Source organism: Macaca thibetana, chromosome 1, assembly GCF_024542745.1.
Source record: "Macaca thibetana thibetana isolate TM-01 chromosome 1, ASM2454274v1, whole genome shotgun sequence".
Lineage (NCBI taxonomy): Eukaryota > Metazoa > Chordata > Mammalia > Primates > Cercopithecidae > Macaca > Macaca thibetana.
The window spans coordinates 122057548-122077203 of NC_065578.1; the positions used below are offsets into that span (position 1 = coordinate 122057548).

The following is a 19656-nucleotide window of genomic DNA, read 5'->3' on the forward strand; positions in this document are numbered from 1 at the left end:
ATTGGGAGGAAGCATGTCTTCTGTGAGGTTGTTTCATTTATGTCCAAGTGTCATTTACTAATGTAGCCCTGTTGTTTGCTTTTGTAAGATGTTGTATGTTCTTCCTCCACCTGACAATTGTGCCGCTGATGGCGGCCGGGCAGCAACATACCAAACAGATGTGATGCAAGATTTCAGAGGCGGGTGAGTGAGACATGGGTCAGTGGACTCAGGTCTTGAAAGAGTCGGGAGTGGCAAGGGCAAAGAACATGAACTGGTGCTGGAATGAAGGATTCTGAAAGATTGTGGAGACCTGGCTGGTAGCGACAGCAGAAATGATGGAATCCGAGGAAACAACCTCTTTCTGATGAATCGAGATTTCTTCAGTGGACACTTAGTCCCAGCTCTGATAGCCCTTACCCCTGTTTCCTGCCACAGTGTGGGTCATGTGTATTCTTTATCACATGAGGGGAGTGCTAATTCATGTGTCATTTATTTTGTGAGCATCCTAATAAATGTATTCATATCCCAGTTTAATGAAAAAAACCAATCTAGAGATGCCCCATTTCGAGGTGACAGCATGGCTGTGGAGAGATGGCCACAGGAGCCATGGGAGTGGACCAGGATGCTGGGAGATGGCAAAAGGGGAAGCACCCAAGCTGGGAAGGGGCTAAGCGCTCAGCCCCTGGGACCACCAACAGCAGGCCTGAGAGACATGCAGGAAACCAGACAGCCTGGAGGAAATTTCTTTTAAGCAAGGCCCGTAGTCCCTGACAGAACACCACAGGTTTCCCCTAAAACCTTTCACATCTGCACTGTTTCCTTCTTAGTTGGAACTCTTTTGTTCTCATCCTTGCAATACACAGAGAAAACAAATCGCAGGTTTTTGTATGTTTTAAGGTAAGGTCTTGCTCTGTCACCCAGGCTGGAGTGCAGTAGCGTGATCATGGCTCAGTGCTGTCTCAAAACCCCTGGGCTCAAGTGATTCTCCCACCTCAGCCTCTGGAGTGGCTAGGACCACAGGGGCACCACCACGGAGACAGGGTATTGCCATTTTACCGACAATGGTCTCAAAGTCCTGAGCTCAAGGGATCAGCCTGCCTAGGCTTCCCAAAGTAGGGGGACTACAGGCATGAGCCACCTTGTCCAGCCAACCAGAGTTCTTTTTAATGCCAATATTTTACTCGGATTCCACATCTAGGCGGGAATTCGTGTTTTGAAGTAAAGATGTTGCTCTACACAATCCTCTCCTTTCCTGATCACTGAATGACTGTCCTGAAGAAGGTACCCTTGGGAGAGTGGGTTGGCCTGTCTTTCCACCCTTTCTTGGCTCTGCCCTCACCTTCAAGCCTCTTTCTGGCCTCTGCTCAAGGTCCAGAGACATGCTAAGACCTCTCTGTGTGGCTCCTCTGGAAGAGTCAGGAACCCCACACTTCCTGTTCAGTCGGCAGAGAAGCTTCAAGCCGCACACTTTTGGGTATGACAGGATCCCACAGGGCACAGATACTCAGTGGCCCACGAAGTGAGTTTGTGGGTCTCCAGATACCTGCAGCCCTTTCTGCTCCTGTAGGGTAAAGGGCAATTGCCTTTTTTTTTCTGTCCAGGAAGGACCCCAAAATGTTCTGAGTCAGAAAGACAGTGAATCCTCTCTTCCGGGTCAGTGGAGAGGGAGAGAAAGAGATTTCAGAGGGAAGAAAGCAGAAAAAGATGCCACAAAATTGCCTAATCAAAAGTTCCCATGATGCCTGCCTCATCTGGAACTGGGCTCCCAGTCTCTAGTGAGGGAGACACAGTCCAGTCCAGTTCCAGTCTCCAGTCTGAGCCAAAGCAGAACAAAGCTGGACACTGCAGCCTGGCATCCAGCGAACATTCAGTCACTTTCCCCAGCGTGGGAGCATTCGAACCTCGGATGTGATGTGAAGGAAACATGGTAACCGCTGCAGTAAGAAAAGCAACTGCTGGAGAAAATGGCACTTTCTTCCCCAAATTTGTTTCTACACTCATGTCTAAAGAACACCTTAGGAACAACATTAACATCTTTCAGCAAAAGGAAATTCTGCCTGCTGACCTTTTGCTGTGAGACAAACTTGAAAACTTCACAGACACTGCGTTTCTCTGAAAACTGCCCTTACCTCTTTGTTACAATTCACTTCAAGACCTGTTGAGCAGGAACATCAAAAAGGCAAATAAAAAGTTTCAAGGATTATGAAAGAATGCAATAAAACTGCCCTTAAAAAAAAATCTCAGGATGGAGGTGGAGATCCTGTGATCATGAAATCTGAATAGGCTGCTCCTATGTCCTTCACTGGTGATGGCTCTGAAACCCTTGTGTTCTATAAAACTTGTGGCCTGCTCTTCCAACCAATTCAATGCAGGCCAAGAAGCACAGTTTGGCCTGGGTTGGATGTTCTATATTTTCAAACAGTCAAATGCCTTGAGACACAGGCTTTGCTACAGTACCTGCTAAAACTTCAATGTGCGAATAAATACAGCCTAAACTGAGTCGAACAGACTAAGCGAGAGTGGCAGTGAAGGATCCCCTTTGGAAGACTTCGAAGTGCTGAGGCCAAAGGGCTGGCAAGGAAAAGCCTGTGGGTCAGACCCCTCGGCCTGAGAGAAGGGCAGGCAGGGAGGGTCCTATGGTTCCTGGAAGGACCTGAAGCATGCTCTCCTGTCAAGAGCCAAGAGCCCTGATGGCCAGCACCAGGGAAAAGGCCCCCGAGGCGCAGTCAGCAGCCCTGCAGGGGCGGGTCCACACTCCTGTGTGGCACGGAGCATTCAGGGCTCCAACGCTCAAAACCCACCAGCTCCTGAAGCTTCTGGGAGCCAGAGAGAGTCAGCCGGGAAATCTGCCAAACACGGGCACTCAGTTCCTGGAAACCCTGCATGAGATGCGGCATGCCGAAGCCAGATTGGGGGTCCCTAGGGTCTTGGCTTCGGGGCTAGGCGTGGAACTATAAATGAGGGTTCAGCCTGTCTGCCTGAGGGATTGTGATTCCTGGCATCTTTTCACTCAAATTTTGAAAAGCAGTCGAATTTCTTATATTGGAAACTCTAATAGTTAAAAACAGTAGACGCTAACATTTTCAGGAATGTGTCTTGTGCCAGGAGCTGGGAGGGGTTTGTGTAGTGGAGTGATGACATGTTCGCCTCACATGTGAAAGGTCCCCAGTTTGAAATCGGGCGACAACACCCTTGCTTTCCTGAATGTTGGAAATACGTAGGTGATTCTAAAGAAACATGAAAGGAATGCCATTGCTAATCAACAAACCTGCTCACAGCGAACCTCATTCCTTGTCCTGTTAGTCAGAGTGGTGAGGAGGGAAGGGCACATTTGCCACCCGGCAGTCATTTCAGCAAGGGAGGTTGAGGGCGACACAACAATGTGAAGTTTTAGATCAGGAAATCTCACAAAGTTTTCTTCATTCTCTTCTAATGCCGGAATTTCTCCATGGGCTGACAATGTGATTACATCTCTGAAAACTCAAGAGTTATTTCCTGGGGGTCCTGCTTGGCTGCCCTCCGTCTCGGAGCACAGATGTGGAACAGGTTGATTTGCCTGAGAAAACCAATCAGAAGCTGCATCTGGATCTCAAGCCAAGGATATGGAGTCAATATTCCATATTCACACCAAATAAGAACAGATATAGATAGAGATAGATAGATAGATAGATAGATAGATAGATAGATAGATAGACAGATAGATAGATAGATAGATATGTTTTTTCTTTTGTCTTGTTGTTTTTTGTTGTTCTCGTTGTTGTTGTTTGAGATGGAATCTCGCTGTTGCCCAGGCTGAAGTACAGTGGTGCCATGTCGGCTCACTGCAACCTCCATCTCCCAGGTTGAAGTGATTCTCCTGCCTCAGCCTCCCGAGCAGCTGGGATTACAGGTGTGCACAACATGCTCGGCTAACTTTTGTATTTTTAGGAGAGACGAGAGTTTCCCCATGTTGATCAGGCTGGTCTCGAACTCCGTACCTCAGGTGATCCACCCACTTCAGCCTCACAGAGCACTGGGATTACAAGCGTAATGGTAATACATTGTCTCCTCATCAACATATCTGCCTTGAGGGCAGGGTTGTGATACTGGAGTAATTAGTGCTTGGCCTGAAGGGCAGCAACAACCCCTCCAGCCCACACCATTCACCTTCCAGAGTGGGAGGTAAGTTCTGGTGTGTTTCTATGGGTTTATAACCTTTAGAACTAGTAACCTTTTCACATTCGTCTATACTCCTGCTGGATCCATGAAGTCCGGACAAAAAAATCATAAAGTCATGGTTGATCCATGACATTTGTGCTGGCTCTTGGGCAGATACTGAACCTCCAGGAAGATGTGTATATCTGGAGCGGGCTGGCAGAAAGCTGTGAGGAGAGCCCTTGGACCTTTGACCTGGGTAAAGGGCAGATCCCTGAGGATTCAGACGCCTTGGTCTGCAGCTACACCAGTGCTGGCCACTCAGTGGTTCCAAGCAGCAGTCTGGCACTCAAATGCCTAAGTGCTCCCTCCAGAGAATAGAAGGCAAAGCAAGCCCTGGATGCAGTGACCCCAGACCTGTCAAGGAGAATAGAAGGCAAAAGCAGGAGACAAGGTTGGGAAAGGGTGGGAAAGTAGGTGAGAGCCTTCCGGGACCTGTACTGTGCCTTGCAAAAGTAATATTTTTAGGCCAGGCTCTGCAGCTCATGCCTGTAATCCCAGCATTTTGGGAGATGGAGGTGGGTGGATCATCTGAGGTCAAGAGTTTGACACCAGCCAGGCCAACATGGTGAAAGCCCATCTCTATTAAAAATACAAAAATTAGCTGGGCGTGGTGGCGGGTGCCTGTAATCCCAGCTACTGGGGAGGCTGAGGCAGGAGAATCGCTTGAGCCTGGGAGGCGGGGGTTGCAGTGAGCCGGGGTTGCAATTAGCCAAGGTTGCAGTGAGCAGAGATCACACCACTGCACTCCAGCCTGAGCGACAGAGTGAGACTCCTCTACAAATAAATAAATAAATAAACAAACAAACAAATAAATAAACCCCAATGGGATTTTTCTTTCCCACATTTCCTTGACTGACAGGCTCACAGTGGCCCTGCTCCTGGATGCTGAATCTCTATGTAGACCAGACTCACCAAGTGAATAATAAACATTTCAACAGATGCAACAAATGAGGTTATGTTGACAGTGAGAAAACAAAACAAAACAAAACAAACTACATGCTTTCGCCAGAAACTGAACCTAGGGAAGAGGAAGAAATTCCACCTGAATCACTAATGCTGTTAGTTTAAAAAATTCTCCTTAGCTTATGATACATTCAGTACTTCTAGATCTGATTTTGTCCACCATTCACATTAGCCCTAGGGTTCATCTTCCAAACTCCTTTACAGACATGCAAATCAACTGGTTCAAACTGAATGTAATGGCCCAAATGTTTTCAGTTACACTGAATCCCCAGTTGCATGTGGGATGGAAGGGAATGCCAGCCTGGTGCAGAATTGTTTCCAGGCTAGGCACAAAGGAAAGGATCGGTGGCAGACTCCCTGAATTGAGGAAGTGAAGCTAAGTGTCTGGGGAGAGCAAGACAGAGTTCATAGGACAAAGATCCAGTGAGAAGATAACTAAGCAGAGAGAGAATCTGGGCATATGTACAGGTTCTGCCACCAGTATTCAGCAGAGCACTAGTCAGTGCATGATTGTGAAAAGAGTAGCTGACTAGTACCAGGGAAAGAAACATCCAAGAATGGCATCCATGGAATGGCGTCTGGTACTCACACAGTGCAGAAAACAGTATCTGTTCGCACCAGTCAGACTGGAATTATTCACAATTCATGATGCTTTCGTAACGGGATATAATCAGCCCCAGACTGAGCACTACTCCTGAACCACGTAAAAGTTCATAAAAGCAAGATCCAAAAGGATCCAACTGTTTACAGGTCACTTAAGTGCACCCCAGAAAAAATTCAAGACGATTTATAGGAATTATAAAATATAACTTCCTGCTGGCAAGGGAAAAAAAGGAATTTAAAAATAGCTAGCATGCAAAAAGGTAAACTTCACAATGTCCTGCGTCCAATTAAAGAATACCAAATAGGCAAAAAGCCAGGAAATGATGACCCATAAAGAGGAGAAATAATCAGTTAATCAAAATTGAACCAGACCTAACATGATGTTAGAATTAACAGAGAGGACAGCCAGGCGCAGTGGCTCATGCCTGTAATCCCAGCACTCTAGGAGGCTGAGGTAGGTGGATCACCTGAAGTGAGGAGTTCGAGACCAGCCTGGTCAACATGGTGAAAGCCCTTCTCCAGTAAAAATACAAAAATTAGCTGGGCATGGCGGTGCATGCCTATAATCCTAGCTACTCGGGAGGCTGAGGCAGGAGAATTGCTTGAACCCAGGAGGCAGATGTTGCGGTGAGCTGAGATCGTGCCATTACACTCCAGCCTAGGCAACAAGAGACTCCGTCTCAAAAAAAAAAAAAAAAAAAAAAAAAAAGAACACAGAGGACTTTAAAACAGTTATGATAATTATGACAATATTCTATGGGTCCAAAGAATTAAGCAGAGTCATCAAACATATAAAAATGGTCAGAATCTAACTTTGGAGATTAAAAACTACAACATTTGAGATAATAAATTAACTGGAAGCAATTAACAGCAGATTAGACACTGCAGAAAAAAAGATTAAGAAACACAAAGCCTCCAGGTGCAGTGGCTCATGCCTGTAATCCCAGCACTTTGGGAGGCCGAGGTAGGTGGATCACAAGTTCAGGAGATCGAAACCAACCTGGCTAACACAGTGAAACCCCGTCTCTACAAAAAAATAGAAAAAATTAGCCAGGCCTCATGGCGGGCACCTGTAGTCCCAGCTACTCAGGAGGCTGAGACAGGAGAATGGCGTGGACCCGGGAGGTGGAGCTTGCAGTGAGCCAAGATCATGCCACTGCACTCCAGCCTGGGCGACAGAGTGAGACTCTGTCTCAAAAAAATAAAAAAAGAAAAAAAAAAGAAACACAAATTCTCGAATGATTGAAATATCTAAAATACAACTCATGGTAACAATTTTTTGTTTTTTTAATGAACAGAGCATCAGTGAATGATAGTGCAAGTTTAAGACACCTAATAGACAAGTAATTGTAGTTCCCAAAAAGACTGGGGAAGAAGAAAAATGTATTTAAGAAACAATGACATTTTTCAATCATAGTGAAAATTGTTAACCTACTTATCCAAGGAGGTGAATAAACCCCAAGCACAAGAAACCTGAAGAAAACCATATTTAGTAGGCACTTCATAAATGAATTGCTCAAATTTATTGAAAAAAAATCTCAAAATCAGAAGAAAAAGTCATAGTACTTACAAAAACCAGAAAGATTATATCATTGAAAGTCATTCAAGTGAGAAGGCAGTGGAGCAACATCTTAAAAGCACTGAGGGGAAAATGTCAATGTCAAATTCTACGAAAGCTGAAAATTCACTACCACCAGCCTACACCACAAAAAAAAAAAAAAAATTAAAAGAGTCCTCCAGGTAGAACGAAACTGACACCAGATGAAAATCTGGATGTACAAAAAAAAAAGAAAGAAAAGAAAAGAAAAACCACTAGAAATGACATCTACATAGGCAAATCTATAATTTTAACATCTGACTCTTTAGCCAGGCATGGTGGCTCATGCCTGTAATCCCAGCACTTTGGGAGGCCGAGGCAGGCGGATCACTTGAGGTCAGGAGTTTGAGACCAGCTTGGCCAATATGGTGAACCCCCCTCTCTACTAAAATTACAAAAATTAGTCGCGTGTGGTGGCTCATGCCTGTAATCTCTGCTACTCAGGAGTCTGAGTGAGGAGAATCGCTTGAACCCGGGAAGCAGAGGTTGCAGTGAGCCAAGATTGTGCCACTGCACTCCAGCCTGTCCAATAGAGCGAGACTAGTCTTAAAAACATCAAAAAAAAAAAAAAAACCCCAAAAACACATCTGACTCTTTAAATAAAAGTAATAAAGATGGATTGTAAGGTTTATAACACGTGTAAAGTAAAATGCATGACAATAGCATAAATGCAGAGAGGAGTAATGTGAAGAGGTATGACACCACTTGAAGGCAGACTGTGATGGGTTAATTTTTGTGGAAAGCAAGGCAGAATTTTTGAAGTTTCTTTCTTCGTATACTTTCAGGTTCCCATACATACAACCTAGTTTGTTCTGGAGGGATCTTATTTTCTAGGAGGCTCGGAGAGGGACCTTCTGCTTTGTGCCCTTATGGGATGCACAAGACACAAGGGAACAGTCTCTCGCTTTTAAATACAGTCATAGGCCTGAGGAGAAATAACTGCAATTTTTTTTTTTTTTTTAATGAGATGGAATTCTCCCTGGTCTTGAACTTCTGAGCTCAGGCGAGGCTTCCGCTATGTCGGCCTCTCAAACTGTTGGGATTAATCAGCGTGAGCCACCGCACCTGACCGCAACTACCAACATTTAAAACGTCCCTGGGTGGGCTCGAACCACCAACTTTCCGGTTAACAGCCGAACGCGCTAACCGATTGCGCCACAGAGACAACCTCGATTGTTCGTTTTTATGTCAACATAGATTAAGCAATCACTAACCTCTAGGGGTTGCCATTCGCTTTCTGCAGGACAAGTGTGCAGACTACAAAGTTTCGGAAAACCGGAGAGGCTGAGTCGACTAATCGTGTTGTTGCACGTTAGAAACGCTTGCATTGCGTGACTCTGAAACCAGAAGAGCGGCCGAATGGCCTTCACCCTGCGTTGACCCTCGCCTGCTTCAGAAGCCAGTGCATCTGGAAATGCCTGGATCTGCGACCCCACCCTGAGCCTAGTAAGGCCTAAGGGAAGCTGAACGCCCCGACGGCTCTCCTGGTAGCTCTTTCTGTTTTTTTGCGCCGCCTTCAGGCAATCATCTGCTCCGCTTGCTCTCGTCTCACTCAACTCGGCTTCAGTAGATGGAGTCGGTGGGGCGGGAGCGGGAAAGAGGCAGGGGAGTCAAAAGGGAAAAGGTGAACAGGGGAGACCAGGACGAGACAAAGGGACAGCCCAGGATGCCCGTCAGAGGGCACCGACTGGATGCAGAGAAGATGGGAGATGTATCAGAATGGAGAGGAGAATACGAGAGAGAAAATCACAAGAACCTGTAGCTGCCCAGTAATAAAGAAGTAAAATCGCATAAATGTTTTTACATGAAAAAAAAAAAATTTTCGGGGGACCGGGCGCCGTGGCTCACGCCTGTAATCCCAACACTTTGGGAGGAGGAGGTGGGTGGATCACTCACTTGAAGTAAGGAGTTCGAGACCAGCCAACATGGTGAAAGCCCGTCTCTACTAAAAATACAAAAATTAGCCGAGTGTGGTGGCGCAGGTTTGTAGTCCCAGCTACTCGGGAGGCTGAGGCAGGAGAATCGCTTGAACCTGAGAGGCGGAGGTAGCAGTGAGCCGAGATCGCGCCAGTGCCCTCCAGCCTGGGCGACGAAGCAAAATTCTGTCTCTCAAGAAAATGCATAAATAAATAAGAGGGGTGGGGAAGCAAAACGATGGGCAGTTGGGATTCTATAGTGGTTAGTACCCTGCCTTGTGCCTGCAGCAACGTCTGTTCTAATCCGAATCCTGGTACAGTCAGACTTTATCTTGGGCCCACTGGGGCGAACCCACGTGTCTTTTGGTTTGCTTTTCATTCCTGCACCAGTTGCGGCCTTTATCTGCAGCCAGAAAGCCAGAAAGCAGGGTTTACCGCTGGCCCCACAGCGCCATACTGTCTGGGGAAAAGAAGGAAACCCAACAGCACACAAACAACGGCCCAAAGAGAAACCTTCGAAGTGCCCTATGCCTCACTGTTTAGCAGAAAATATCAAGCAACTCTCAACCTAGCTGGTCTGTAGCTTCCACGAATGAAATAAGGTATTTATTGGAGTCTTTCTGGTTGAGATATTTCAAATATTTGGTGGAGCTTTTAATGAGAGAGAGAGACTCTCTCGAGTGTGGAAGAAAAAAATGAGGGAATGTGAGGATGAGGCGACTTTAGGACAGAAAAAAAAGAGAGACGAGGAAGCCACGTAAACGTTTTTGGGTAGGCGTGAGGCGATGTCAGTCTTGAACCCCGTTATGTTAGGTAAAGAGGGCAACCCTCTTCTAGCACAAACACCGTTTCCCACATTGAGGAAATCACAGGGATCAGCAACTCTAGAGTGCGATGAAGAACCTTCATTCTGGGAGAACCCCCTTCGTGACCACAGTCTCTACTCTGCCAGGTAAGTGGGATTGAGCGCATGCCCTGCAGGGACAGCACAGCCTCCTCGCCCTGGCCGAACGCTCAGGGTCACCCTCCCCACTGCCTCCCCTCGCCATTCTTCCAAACCACTCTCCGCCAAAGATTCCACCGACAGTCACCCCACACCACAACCCAGGCCGCCTTTCAGCAGCGGCTCCCGCCCCACAGCCACCGCGCCCTGTCACCCCCAAGGTTCTGCCCGACGCCTCTGCCCAGTTTGTGCACTTCACCTCCCTGGCTCCCGCTCTCCCCTGAGCTTACAGTGGACGCGGGGTTTTTCCAAACCCCTCTTGGGAGTACTGAATGGAAAAGGGGGAGCGTGCGCAAGTGCTTGGTAGAGTGTAGACACTGTGGGATTTGACTGTGGTACCATCGCTTCCACGTCCTAGTGCTGATTTTTACACCTGCCTTCCGCTTAGGGCACCCGCAACAGTTTTCCATTTGTGCCTACTCCACCTGCTGTCTTTGTTGGCTCAGGGAACATCGCCTCCCTCTGCCGCTCAATCAGCAAACGGCACCGCCCTCCAGGACCTCACCTGCCGCTCACCCAACTCCCAACTTCGCGGGCATCGCCTCCAGTCACCTCTTCCGACGGCCTAACGAGCACGTTAGCTGCGAAGGGAGGTGAGGAGGCTCAGCTGACTGGCCCGTGCCCATGTCCAGGGCACGCACAAACAACACGACTTGGTTTGGCCTCTCAGTTATTCACAGCTCAGCCCCATAGGTGCCTCCGGGGCGGCGACGGCAAAGAGGATGGCCTTATTGGGTACAACTTCACGGGGGCTGGCACCTCTGCACGGCTGTGTACACCTGAGCGAGACGCTCAGGCGCTCTCTAAAACCTCTTCAGCGGATGACAGACACGGAGATAAACGTGAGAGCTGGTCCACCAGGACTCGCCCTTCTTCGATGGGGTTTGCCCCTCGCTGCGGAGACTGTTCTGCATCTGGCCCTTGGAGCAGGCTGGCTGACAGCGTAGTAAAGAAAGACTCCTGTGGGAGTGCGACCAATGCAAACAAAACAATTCCCTGACCGGGAATCGAACCCGGGCCGCGGCGGTGAAAGCGCCGAATCCTAGCCACTAGACCACCAGGGAGACACACGAGGCTGCTTTCTCTTCCTTCTTCCGTCTGAGGCGACAGTTCCCCTGTGCTCTGGGAGGACGTGGGCCTTGTAAGGGTCGCTCTTTGCTCCTGGAGTCGTCTCACAAGGCCTTTCCCTCCCTACTTTCTTCAAAACAAAGAGCCCGCAGGCGACACACCGAGGGCTCCGCGAGGGACACCAAGGCCACGAGTCCCGAGTCCTGGAGCGAGTTGCAGCAACCCGGCCGCAGCTCACCACTGGCCTAGAGATGCGCCTTTGCGAGGCGGCAGCGAATGACGAGACGGTCGCGGGTCGCCAGGGCCGGAGCCGCGCACCAGGTTGCCAGGAGGAGGCGGGAGCGGGGAGGGGCCCGGGGTGAGACGGGGATACCCTCTGCATCATAAAGGACCCAGACCCCGGCACCCTCAACATCATAAGGAATCAGACGGATGCGGAAACCGAGACGGGCTGCATGGGAAACTCTTTCCGGGAACTCTCCGGGGCCCTCACCTGGTCTCCCACCTTCCCCTGCAACCTGTGACACCTGCCATTTTCCCATTTTAGGCGATGGCAACGCCACCCTTCCGTTTGCTCCGGGCAAAACTTCCAGAGTTCCCTCTGACGCTGGAGTTTTTTCCTCAGATCCAAAATCCAATTGGTCACCAACTCGTGATTTACCATCGGGCAAGTGCGTGGGCATTGATCTACAACCGAGTTTCTCCACCTCCGCAGAATTGCTACTTCGGGGTGGGGGAGGGGCCCTCCCGCGGTGGATTGTAAGGTGTTTAGCAACATCCGTCGCCTCCGCTGACTAGATACATGCCAGGGGGTTAACATTCTCCCTCCCGCTTCCCCCAGTCGTGGCCTAGTGTCCCAGCGGGGATGGGACAGGCGTGTGAGAGTGTAGTTGCCCCCTGTGGGGAACCATTGCTGCGCGTTGTCCTGCTCTCTGAACTTGTGCAGAGGACCCTCCAGGTGAAGACTCAAGGGTCGATCCAGCTCAAGACACCCTCGCTCCCCCTCACAGTCAGAACTTAGGATTTAGGCTTTAACATCTTGACATCATGAGATTCTAAACCTTTAGGTCCTCCAAATCGGCCTCTTCCGAGCCTGTTGACCAGGACCAGCCAGGCAGAGGGCTGGGTTCGCTCAACGAGTCTCCTCTCGCCCCTCCTGGAGCTTCAGGCTTCTTTCGGTTGCAGAGAAGCTTTATGGGCCACTTCCTTCAGCACCTCCGGGGGCAGGTGCGCGGTGCTCAGGGAAGAGGGTTTGACTGCGGTTCGCAAACCCCAGCGCCCAATCTCCACCCCGGTGCGAGCATTCTTCCAGGCTCCTGCTGGTCCCACTCGCCGGGAGTTAGGTCTCAGGTCAGCCTGAGCTCTTGTGACGCCCAGGCCCGGAAGGAAGCGTAGGGGAAACCAGCTGCTCACTTCGGTCCTGTCCGGAAGGGATCCCTTGCTGACGCGAAAGAAAGGCTGCAAGTCCTGTCCTGTTGGGTAGGCGGAAAAGAGATCAAAGGGAAGACAAGAAAAATCCTGTGAGGTTTCAGGATCTAAAGTTACCATGAAGTCGACCTAACCTCCTCTGGAGGTCCTCCCGGTCCTCCCGTGGCTGGAGAAGGTGAATCGAGTTTCCGTCTCCAGTTTGCCGAGGCGGACAAAGCCGAAGACAATGGGCCTGTCCACTGTCTTCTTTCATATGCACAAAATGTCAGCTCTTCCTGTTTCTAACTTACAACATCCCACCTGATGACCAGCTTAGCAAATTAGAGACCCTCCATGGGATTCCATCTCTGTCTTAGTTCGGGTTTCTATAACGTACCATAAACTGGGTGGCTAATTCACAACAGAAATTTATTTCTCACAGTTCTGGAGGTTGGAAGTCCGAGATCAAGGTGCCAACATGGTAGGGTTATGGTGAGGGACTTTCTTTTTTCTGGCTGTACACTGCCACCTTCTCATTGTATCCTCAGGGGGCAGAAAGAGGGCGAGAGAGCTCCCCGGGGTCCCTTTTATAAGGGCATTAGTCCCATTCAGACTAATGGGACTAAATCCAGACTCTGTGCTGAGTGTTGTGGATTTTTTGCATGTTCATCCTCCCCGCAGACAAATGGAGATGTATTGTCCCCAGAGGGTACAATACAGAATCTTCGGTCACAAGTCAGCAACCAGTCTAGTGAGTGAGAGCATGTGTCTGACTCTGAAATGAGAGTGTATTGTCGGTTTTCACGCTGCTGACAAAAACATGCCAGAGTCTGGGAAGAAAAAGAGGTTTAATTGGACTTACATTTCCACATGGCTGGGGATGCCTCAGAATCATAGTGGGAGGCAAAAGGCACTTCTTACATGGCAGCAGCAAGAGAAGATGAGGGAGAAGCAAAAGCAGAAACTCCTGATAAACCCATCAGATAGTGAGACTTATTCACTATGAGGAGAATAGCATGGGAAAGACTTACCCCCACGATTCAATTACCTCCTCCTAGGTCCCTCCCACAACACATGGGGATTCTGGGAGATACAATTCAAGTTGAGATTTGGGTGAGGGCACAGCCAAACCATATCAGAAAGGGATGAAGTGACAGCATGTCCTGATGTGTGTGATGGTTTTATGAGTTATTACCTATTTCAAAATTGATTGCAATGTGTGAAAAAGAACAAAGACTTGTACTATCTGACTTTAAGGCTGACCATAAGCTATTATAGACAAGGCATCAGGAGTGACAAGTAGATAAATGGACTGAGTTAAGAGACCTGAAACTGATCCATAGCTATACAGTCAATAAATGGGTTTTCAATGAAAGCAGTTCAATAGAAGAAAACAAACCGTTTCAATTAATGGACTTTCATATGGAGGTAGGGGAGGCCAATGATGTTATTCTCCCTCACTCTACACACAAAAGTAACTTGAGACGCATTATAGACCAAAACTTAAAAGTTAAAGATATAAAACATTTCAAGGATACTTTGTGACTTGTTGGTAGGCAAAGATTTTCAAGGATACTTTTTGACTTGTTGGTAGGCAAAGATTAGCCTAATCCTGTAATTATTATTACTGTGATCTGGTACACTGCACCCAGTTTCTGCTGGAGTATTTCCCGGGTGTCTCTAATAAGTAAGAGAGGGCCCCATAGGATATTCCTACAGTTCCCAGATGAACAGTGGGAAAGACTCCACGCTGACCAACCCGGGGGGCCTGAAAACTCAGGTCCTCAAGGAGGGTAGAGGATACCTGGACCCTGACCCAGACCCCTGGATGGGCTGTGCCAAGAGACCCAGCAAGGGAAGGGATTCCCTCCTGCCTCAGGTTCTGTATTCTTCTGTGGTTAGACGACCTGAACCCAACTCCCTCCCCAAGCACTGGAGTTGGGGCTTTTCCAAGTGCTGGGGATCTTGCTGTCCTAAGGATAGCTGAGCAAGGGGGTCGAGGAGGAGCTTGGGTAGTGGAAGAGGGGAAACCGGGTAAGATGCATGAAGCAGTCGGCTATACAAGGCACAGACAGGACCTACTGGGACCCGAGCACCTTCATGTGAAGCTTGGTCTTGGGCCACCTTGTTCCTCAAAGGGGTGCCTACTTCCATGGGGTCTTCAAAGGGACTGTGGAAAGAGAGGCCTTCAGCCCACACCTCTGAATGCTTTTCCACCACAGCATGCCCTGTGGCCTGTATCCTGCTGGTGTGGAACAGTCAGACCCCTGCACGGCTGCAGAGCCTCTGTACTGGGTGGCATCCCAGCCTGAGTGCCACAGCTCAGTGGGTAGGCCCCCAAGCAAGTAGAGAGGAGGGCACCTTTTGAACAGAATGTGTGGGACAAGAGCGATGGCTCATCCGTTCAGGTTACTCACAAAATGAGAGTCAGGAAGATCAGGGCACAGACTTGATTTCCCACACAGGGCTGAAAGCAGACAACCGGAGGGAGAGCAGCACCTGGGCCAATGAGGTAGAAGACAGAAGACCACAGTATACTCCTGCCCTCAACCTCAACCCCTCCCACACACATCCTCCACGCCCCCTAACCACCTTCCTCAGAAGTGTAATAGGAATCCAGATATCCCCTGGCCTGGTTGCTGCAGGAGGCACAGTGACCTGGAGGATCCTGAGGCAGTTGTGGGAAGATGTGGATTGTCTAACTGGAGGTTGGGAGTCCAGGGTGCAGAAGGAAAAGCTTGGAGTGCAGGATTTGGTGGTATGTGTGTGGCAGCAGGCAAAAGAAAGAGACAACTAAGCCACTTGAAATACCATAAGAGATCAAATTTAGAAAATTCCCGGGGACGTATGCATGTAGGCATTCACGAGATCCAGAAAACAGCTGCTGCATAACTGCATGTTGTGTGCAAGCCCTAAGTTGCTGATGTTTAAACAGCCTGATGGGTTCACAAACGCAATTTCTGAATAGTCTTAAAAGCAGAGGTGCACTAAAGCCACTGTGCCCTGCAGCCCAGGATCCCAGTAAGTTCTTTGACCACTTATGGAAGATTTTTGGAGTTGTCCTTGGTAACCCCCAAGAATGTCTTGGTTAGGAGTAGAATTTTAGATGTCATCATTTTAAAAATTAAAAGTAAAACTGTGGAACTTATAGAGAGATAAAATTAAAAGAATACATTCACTATCCTGAGTAGAAAGATTTCCTATAGAACATAACAGGCTTTAAAAATAAAGAAAAAATCTCATCAAATTAAATGCTTTGAGAACTAAAATTAAAATCCAAAGCCATCCAACCAACTGGACAGACCTCATCTTGGCCAAGGAGATCCCAGAGAAGTCTTAAATACTGAGTTCCTGACCAGTATTTGGAAGATCAGACACCCGTCTGACCTTCTCTCTCCCTTTTGTGGTTTAGACGTAACTGATCAGCATTATTGTTAAAATAGAGATCATAAGACTGACAGAACAGACTCCTTACCATAGTAAGATACTATATTATAAACAAGACCTAAGGCTATGCCAGGCAAGGTTAAGTCATGCACCCCTCAACTTAAAAAATAAACTATGTTCTAACTGCCAGGGTTTTTTTTCTTCTTTCTTTTTTTCTGTAGCTAAGCAAGCACTGGCCTTGAGATAAGCAATGCTGAAGCACTTGCAGCTCACCCATTACCATAAACTGACTGAGCCCTCCCTACACAAGCCATAACTACAGCTTTGATTGGACAAGAGACTGATTTCAGTAACTTTCTCCTGATAAGAGACCACTGGCTGTGGACTAGTTCTGGACAGTTTACAGAGGCTGTGCACTTGATTGCCTTTGTGTCTCTGCTTCACCTTTTGAAGCATAAGGCCTAACTATAATGTATTTAAATGTTGTCTCCACCCCAAAGTGAACATGGGTTGCATGTGACAGGCATGTTTACTCAGCATGCATGCAGCAGGATCCCTTCATGAATATTCAGAGCTCCTCCTATTCCCTGTTGAATATATGTGGCCAACCAGATCAACATAAATCCCTGTTCCCCCCTCCCCTCCCTGGAAACCTACTTTTCAGGTTTCAGCAGGAGGGTATGCCTCCCAGTCTGTCAGAATGGCCGCCTTGCAGGCTGTAACCCTTTATAAAAAATAAAATCTGGCCGGGCGCGGTGGCTCAAGCCTGTTCCCAGCACTTTGGGAGGCCGAGACGGGCGGAAATTTATCGAAATCCTGGCTAACATGTGAAACCCTGTCTTTTTCACTTGACAGCTTTCAGGAGAATGGCGTGAACCCGCGAGGCGGAGCTTGCAGTGAAGTCCGGCCACAGCACTGACTGGGGACAAAAGTCCAAAAAAAAAAAAAAAAAAAAAAAAAAAAAAAAAAAAAAAAAAAAAAAAAAAAAAAAAAATCTTTTCTAAATTTATATATTTTTCACTATCACTGAAAAATGCAATATATTTATTTGAAAAATGACTGAATTCCTGAATATATAAGAGAAATTTCATAAATCAGTAATATAGAGCTAAGCCAAATAAAATCAGGCAAAATATTCGAATAGGCCTTTGCAAAGGAAAATTTCTTATATGCTGGAAGCCATAAGAAAATATGCTTCATAGTATTGTTCATTAGGCAAGTACAAATTAATTCCACACGGAGACACCACTAACCACTCATCAGTGTATGGGTACTTTATTTTATTATTATTTTTTTTTTTCTGAGACAGGGTCTCAGTCTGTCACCCAAGCTGGAGTGCAACGGTGCGATCTTGGCTCTCTGCAACCTCCCCCTCCTGAGTAGCTGGGACTACAGGTGCATGCCACCATGCCCAGCTAATTTTTGTACTTTTAATAGAGACGGGGTGTCACCATGTTGGTCAGACTGGTCTGAGAGCACAGCTACATTTAACAAAGTTAGCACATCAAATGCTGACAAGAATTTGGTGCCACTTCAACTGTCACTGCTGGTGAAAAAACATTCTAGAAGACTGGCAATTTGTACTAATGTTAAACTTATACTCAGGTCATGACCCAGCAACTGAAGTACTTCCATGAATCTCAAGTGCACAAAAAGACTGTTACAAGAATATTCATCACAAGAATTCAGTAACACCACAATTGAGAAGTCATCCATGAAACTACGTGGATGTATCTCATGAGTATAATGAACATAACTGCAGAAAAAAGGCCAGACACAAAAGATATGTCCATTTACTCAAGAGAACTTTAAGAACAGGCAATTGTAACCTATGGGAATAGACATCAGAATGGCGATTAACTAAGAGGACACAGGGTGGGAATTGCCTGGAAAGGGGCTCTAACAGGCATTTCTCAGATGATGGCAATTTTCTAAAACTTGAGCTGGGTGGTGATTACATTTATCAAAATTAAACAAATTGCACTAAAAATTTGTGCACTTTATGTGAACTGTAGTTTATTTACTGTTCGCATTGCTTGAACCCGGGAGACGGAGGTTGCAGTGAGCCAAGATTGAGCCGTGGCACTCCAGCCCGGGTGACAGAACAAGACTACGTCTCAAAAATAATAATAATAGTAGTAATTTACTGTTCTCATAAAAATTAGTGGATGCGGAATGGAGGCAAGCCGGTGTAGATTATGACAAGCAGTTTAGATTTTATTGTAAACTCATTAAAATCTCGTTCTCGTTTTGTGTTTTTAAAAATCCCACTGATACAGCTGTTTTCTCTACCAGAAAATACTATAACCACATTATTTCATCAGTGGAAGCTACAGACAAAGGGCTCTTGAGAGGTGGCATCTTCACCTATGGGAATTTTTTCTGCTCAATTGTGAGACAAAGGGCATGTCCAAGTTTTCCTTGTGGTCAGGCCGCCCCCCGTAGTTTATGCACAGTGGGCTAAACTCCAGAAGCTGGAGCCCTTCCAGGCCAGTGGTTTACTCTGCTCTCTGGAGGCTGCTAGGATTAAAGGCAAAGCAAATGACAGGTCTATTAGCTACAATCGCAAGATAGAAAACATTGCTGTGACTCAGATTTGAACCCAGGTTGTGGGAACCACAACTACAGGTATTAACCACTACACGACCACAAGGCCTGATGACAACCATTGTACTTCTTATCCTTTTTGTGTAAAAACACTCATACTACTTTCTCTGCTTTATTCTTGAACATCTGGAGATTTTCATGCTTTTCTCTCTTTCATGCGCTTCTCTGTTTCTCTCTCCCCATTCTGCTACATAATTAAAAAAAAAAAATCTCATCTCTCAGGATCCGGCCCCTGCCTCTACACCAAGCCTCCTGGGAAGTCTCCTTGTCCCATCAACACTTCTGCCTTCTTTCACTCCTTTTTTTTTTTTTTTTTTTTTTTTTTTTTTTTTGACGGACTCGCTGGAGTGCAGTGGCTCACTGCAACCTCCGCCTCCTGGGTTCAAGCGATTCTTCTGCGTCAGCCTCCCAAGTAGCTGGAATAGCAGGTGCATGCCACCACAATCGGCTAATTTTTGTATTTTTAGTAGAGACGGGATTTCACCATGTTAGCCAGGCTGGTCTTGAACTCTTGTCCTGAAGCTATCCATCCGCCTCGGCCTCACAAAGTTCTGGGATTACAGGTGTGAGCCACCGTATCCGGCCAAATTTCAGGCCAACACCTGTTGACGCACATTGCCAGACACACGGAATCCCTCGCGGAACACCGATAGGCCCACAAAACACGCCGGGGCCAAGGTGGCTGACGATTTTAGCAAATTCGGTTCACAGTGTCTGGGGTACAGCCCGGAGGGTCCACTGGCCACCCCCGCGCAAGGAGCAGTCTCCGCTGCTCCCTTCATCTCTACGCAGATTCCTCCCCACACACCTCCCCTTTCTTTGGGCCATGGAGGCCTCTTGGACCTCTGACGTGACTACCCCGCCTGCAGCTCCTCTTCTTCTGGGAGCTTCAGGGTAAAGAACTGTGGAGAAGAACAAAAACCTCT

The 19656-nt window shown here is 47.5% G+C and overlaps 1 protein-coding gene, 2 non-coding genes and 1 pseudogene across 4 annotated transcripts; 1 reads left to right on the forward strand and 3 right to left on the reverse strand.

Moving 5' to 3' along the window:
* Positions 1-8433: 8433 nt before the first annotated feature.
* Positions 8434-8507, reverse strand: TRNAN-GUU (transfer RNA asparagine (anticodon GUU)). Its single transcript has one exon. It is a non-coding gene; the product is annotated as a tRNA-Asn (tRNA).
* A 2746-nt stretch (positions 8508-11253) lies between these two features.
* Positions 11254-11325, reverse strand: TRNAE-UUC (transfer RNA glutamic acid (anticodon UUC)). Its single transcript has one exon. It is a non-coding gene; the product is annotated as a tRNA-Glu (tRNA).
* On the reverse strand, positions 11304-12149 carry LOC126932418 (uncharacterized; annotated as a pseudogene). The gene has a single exon (XR_007718171.1). The product of XR_007718171.1 is annotated as an uncharacterized LOC126932418 (transcript).
* A 2732-nt stretch (positions 12150-14881) lies between these two features.
* On the forward strand, positions 14882-15533 carry LOC126952441 (protein FAM231D-like). Its single transcript, XM_050787097.1, is given in 1 exon segment — positions 14882-15533. A coding segment is annotated over 1 exon segment (645 nt). The 5' UTR covers positions 14882-14888.
* Positions 15534-19656: the final 4123 nt, after the last annotated feature.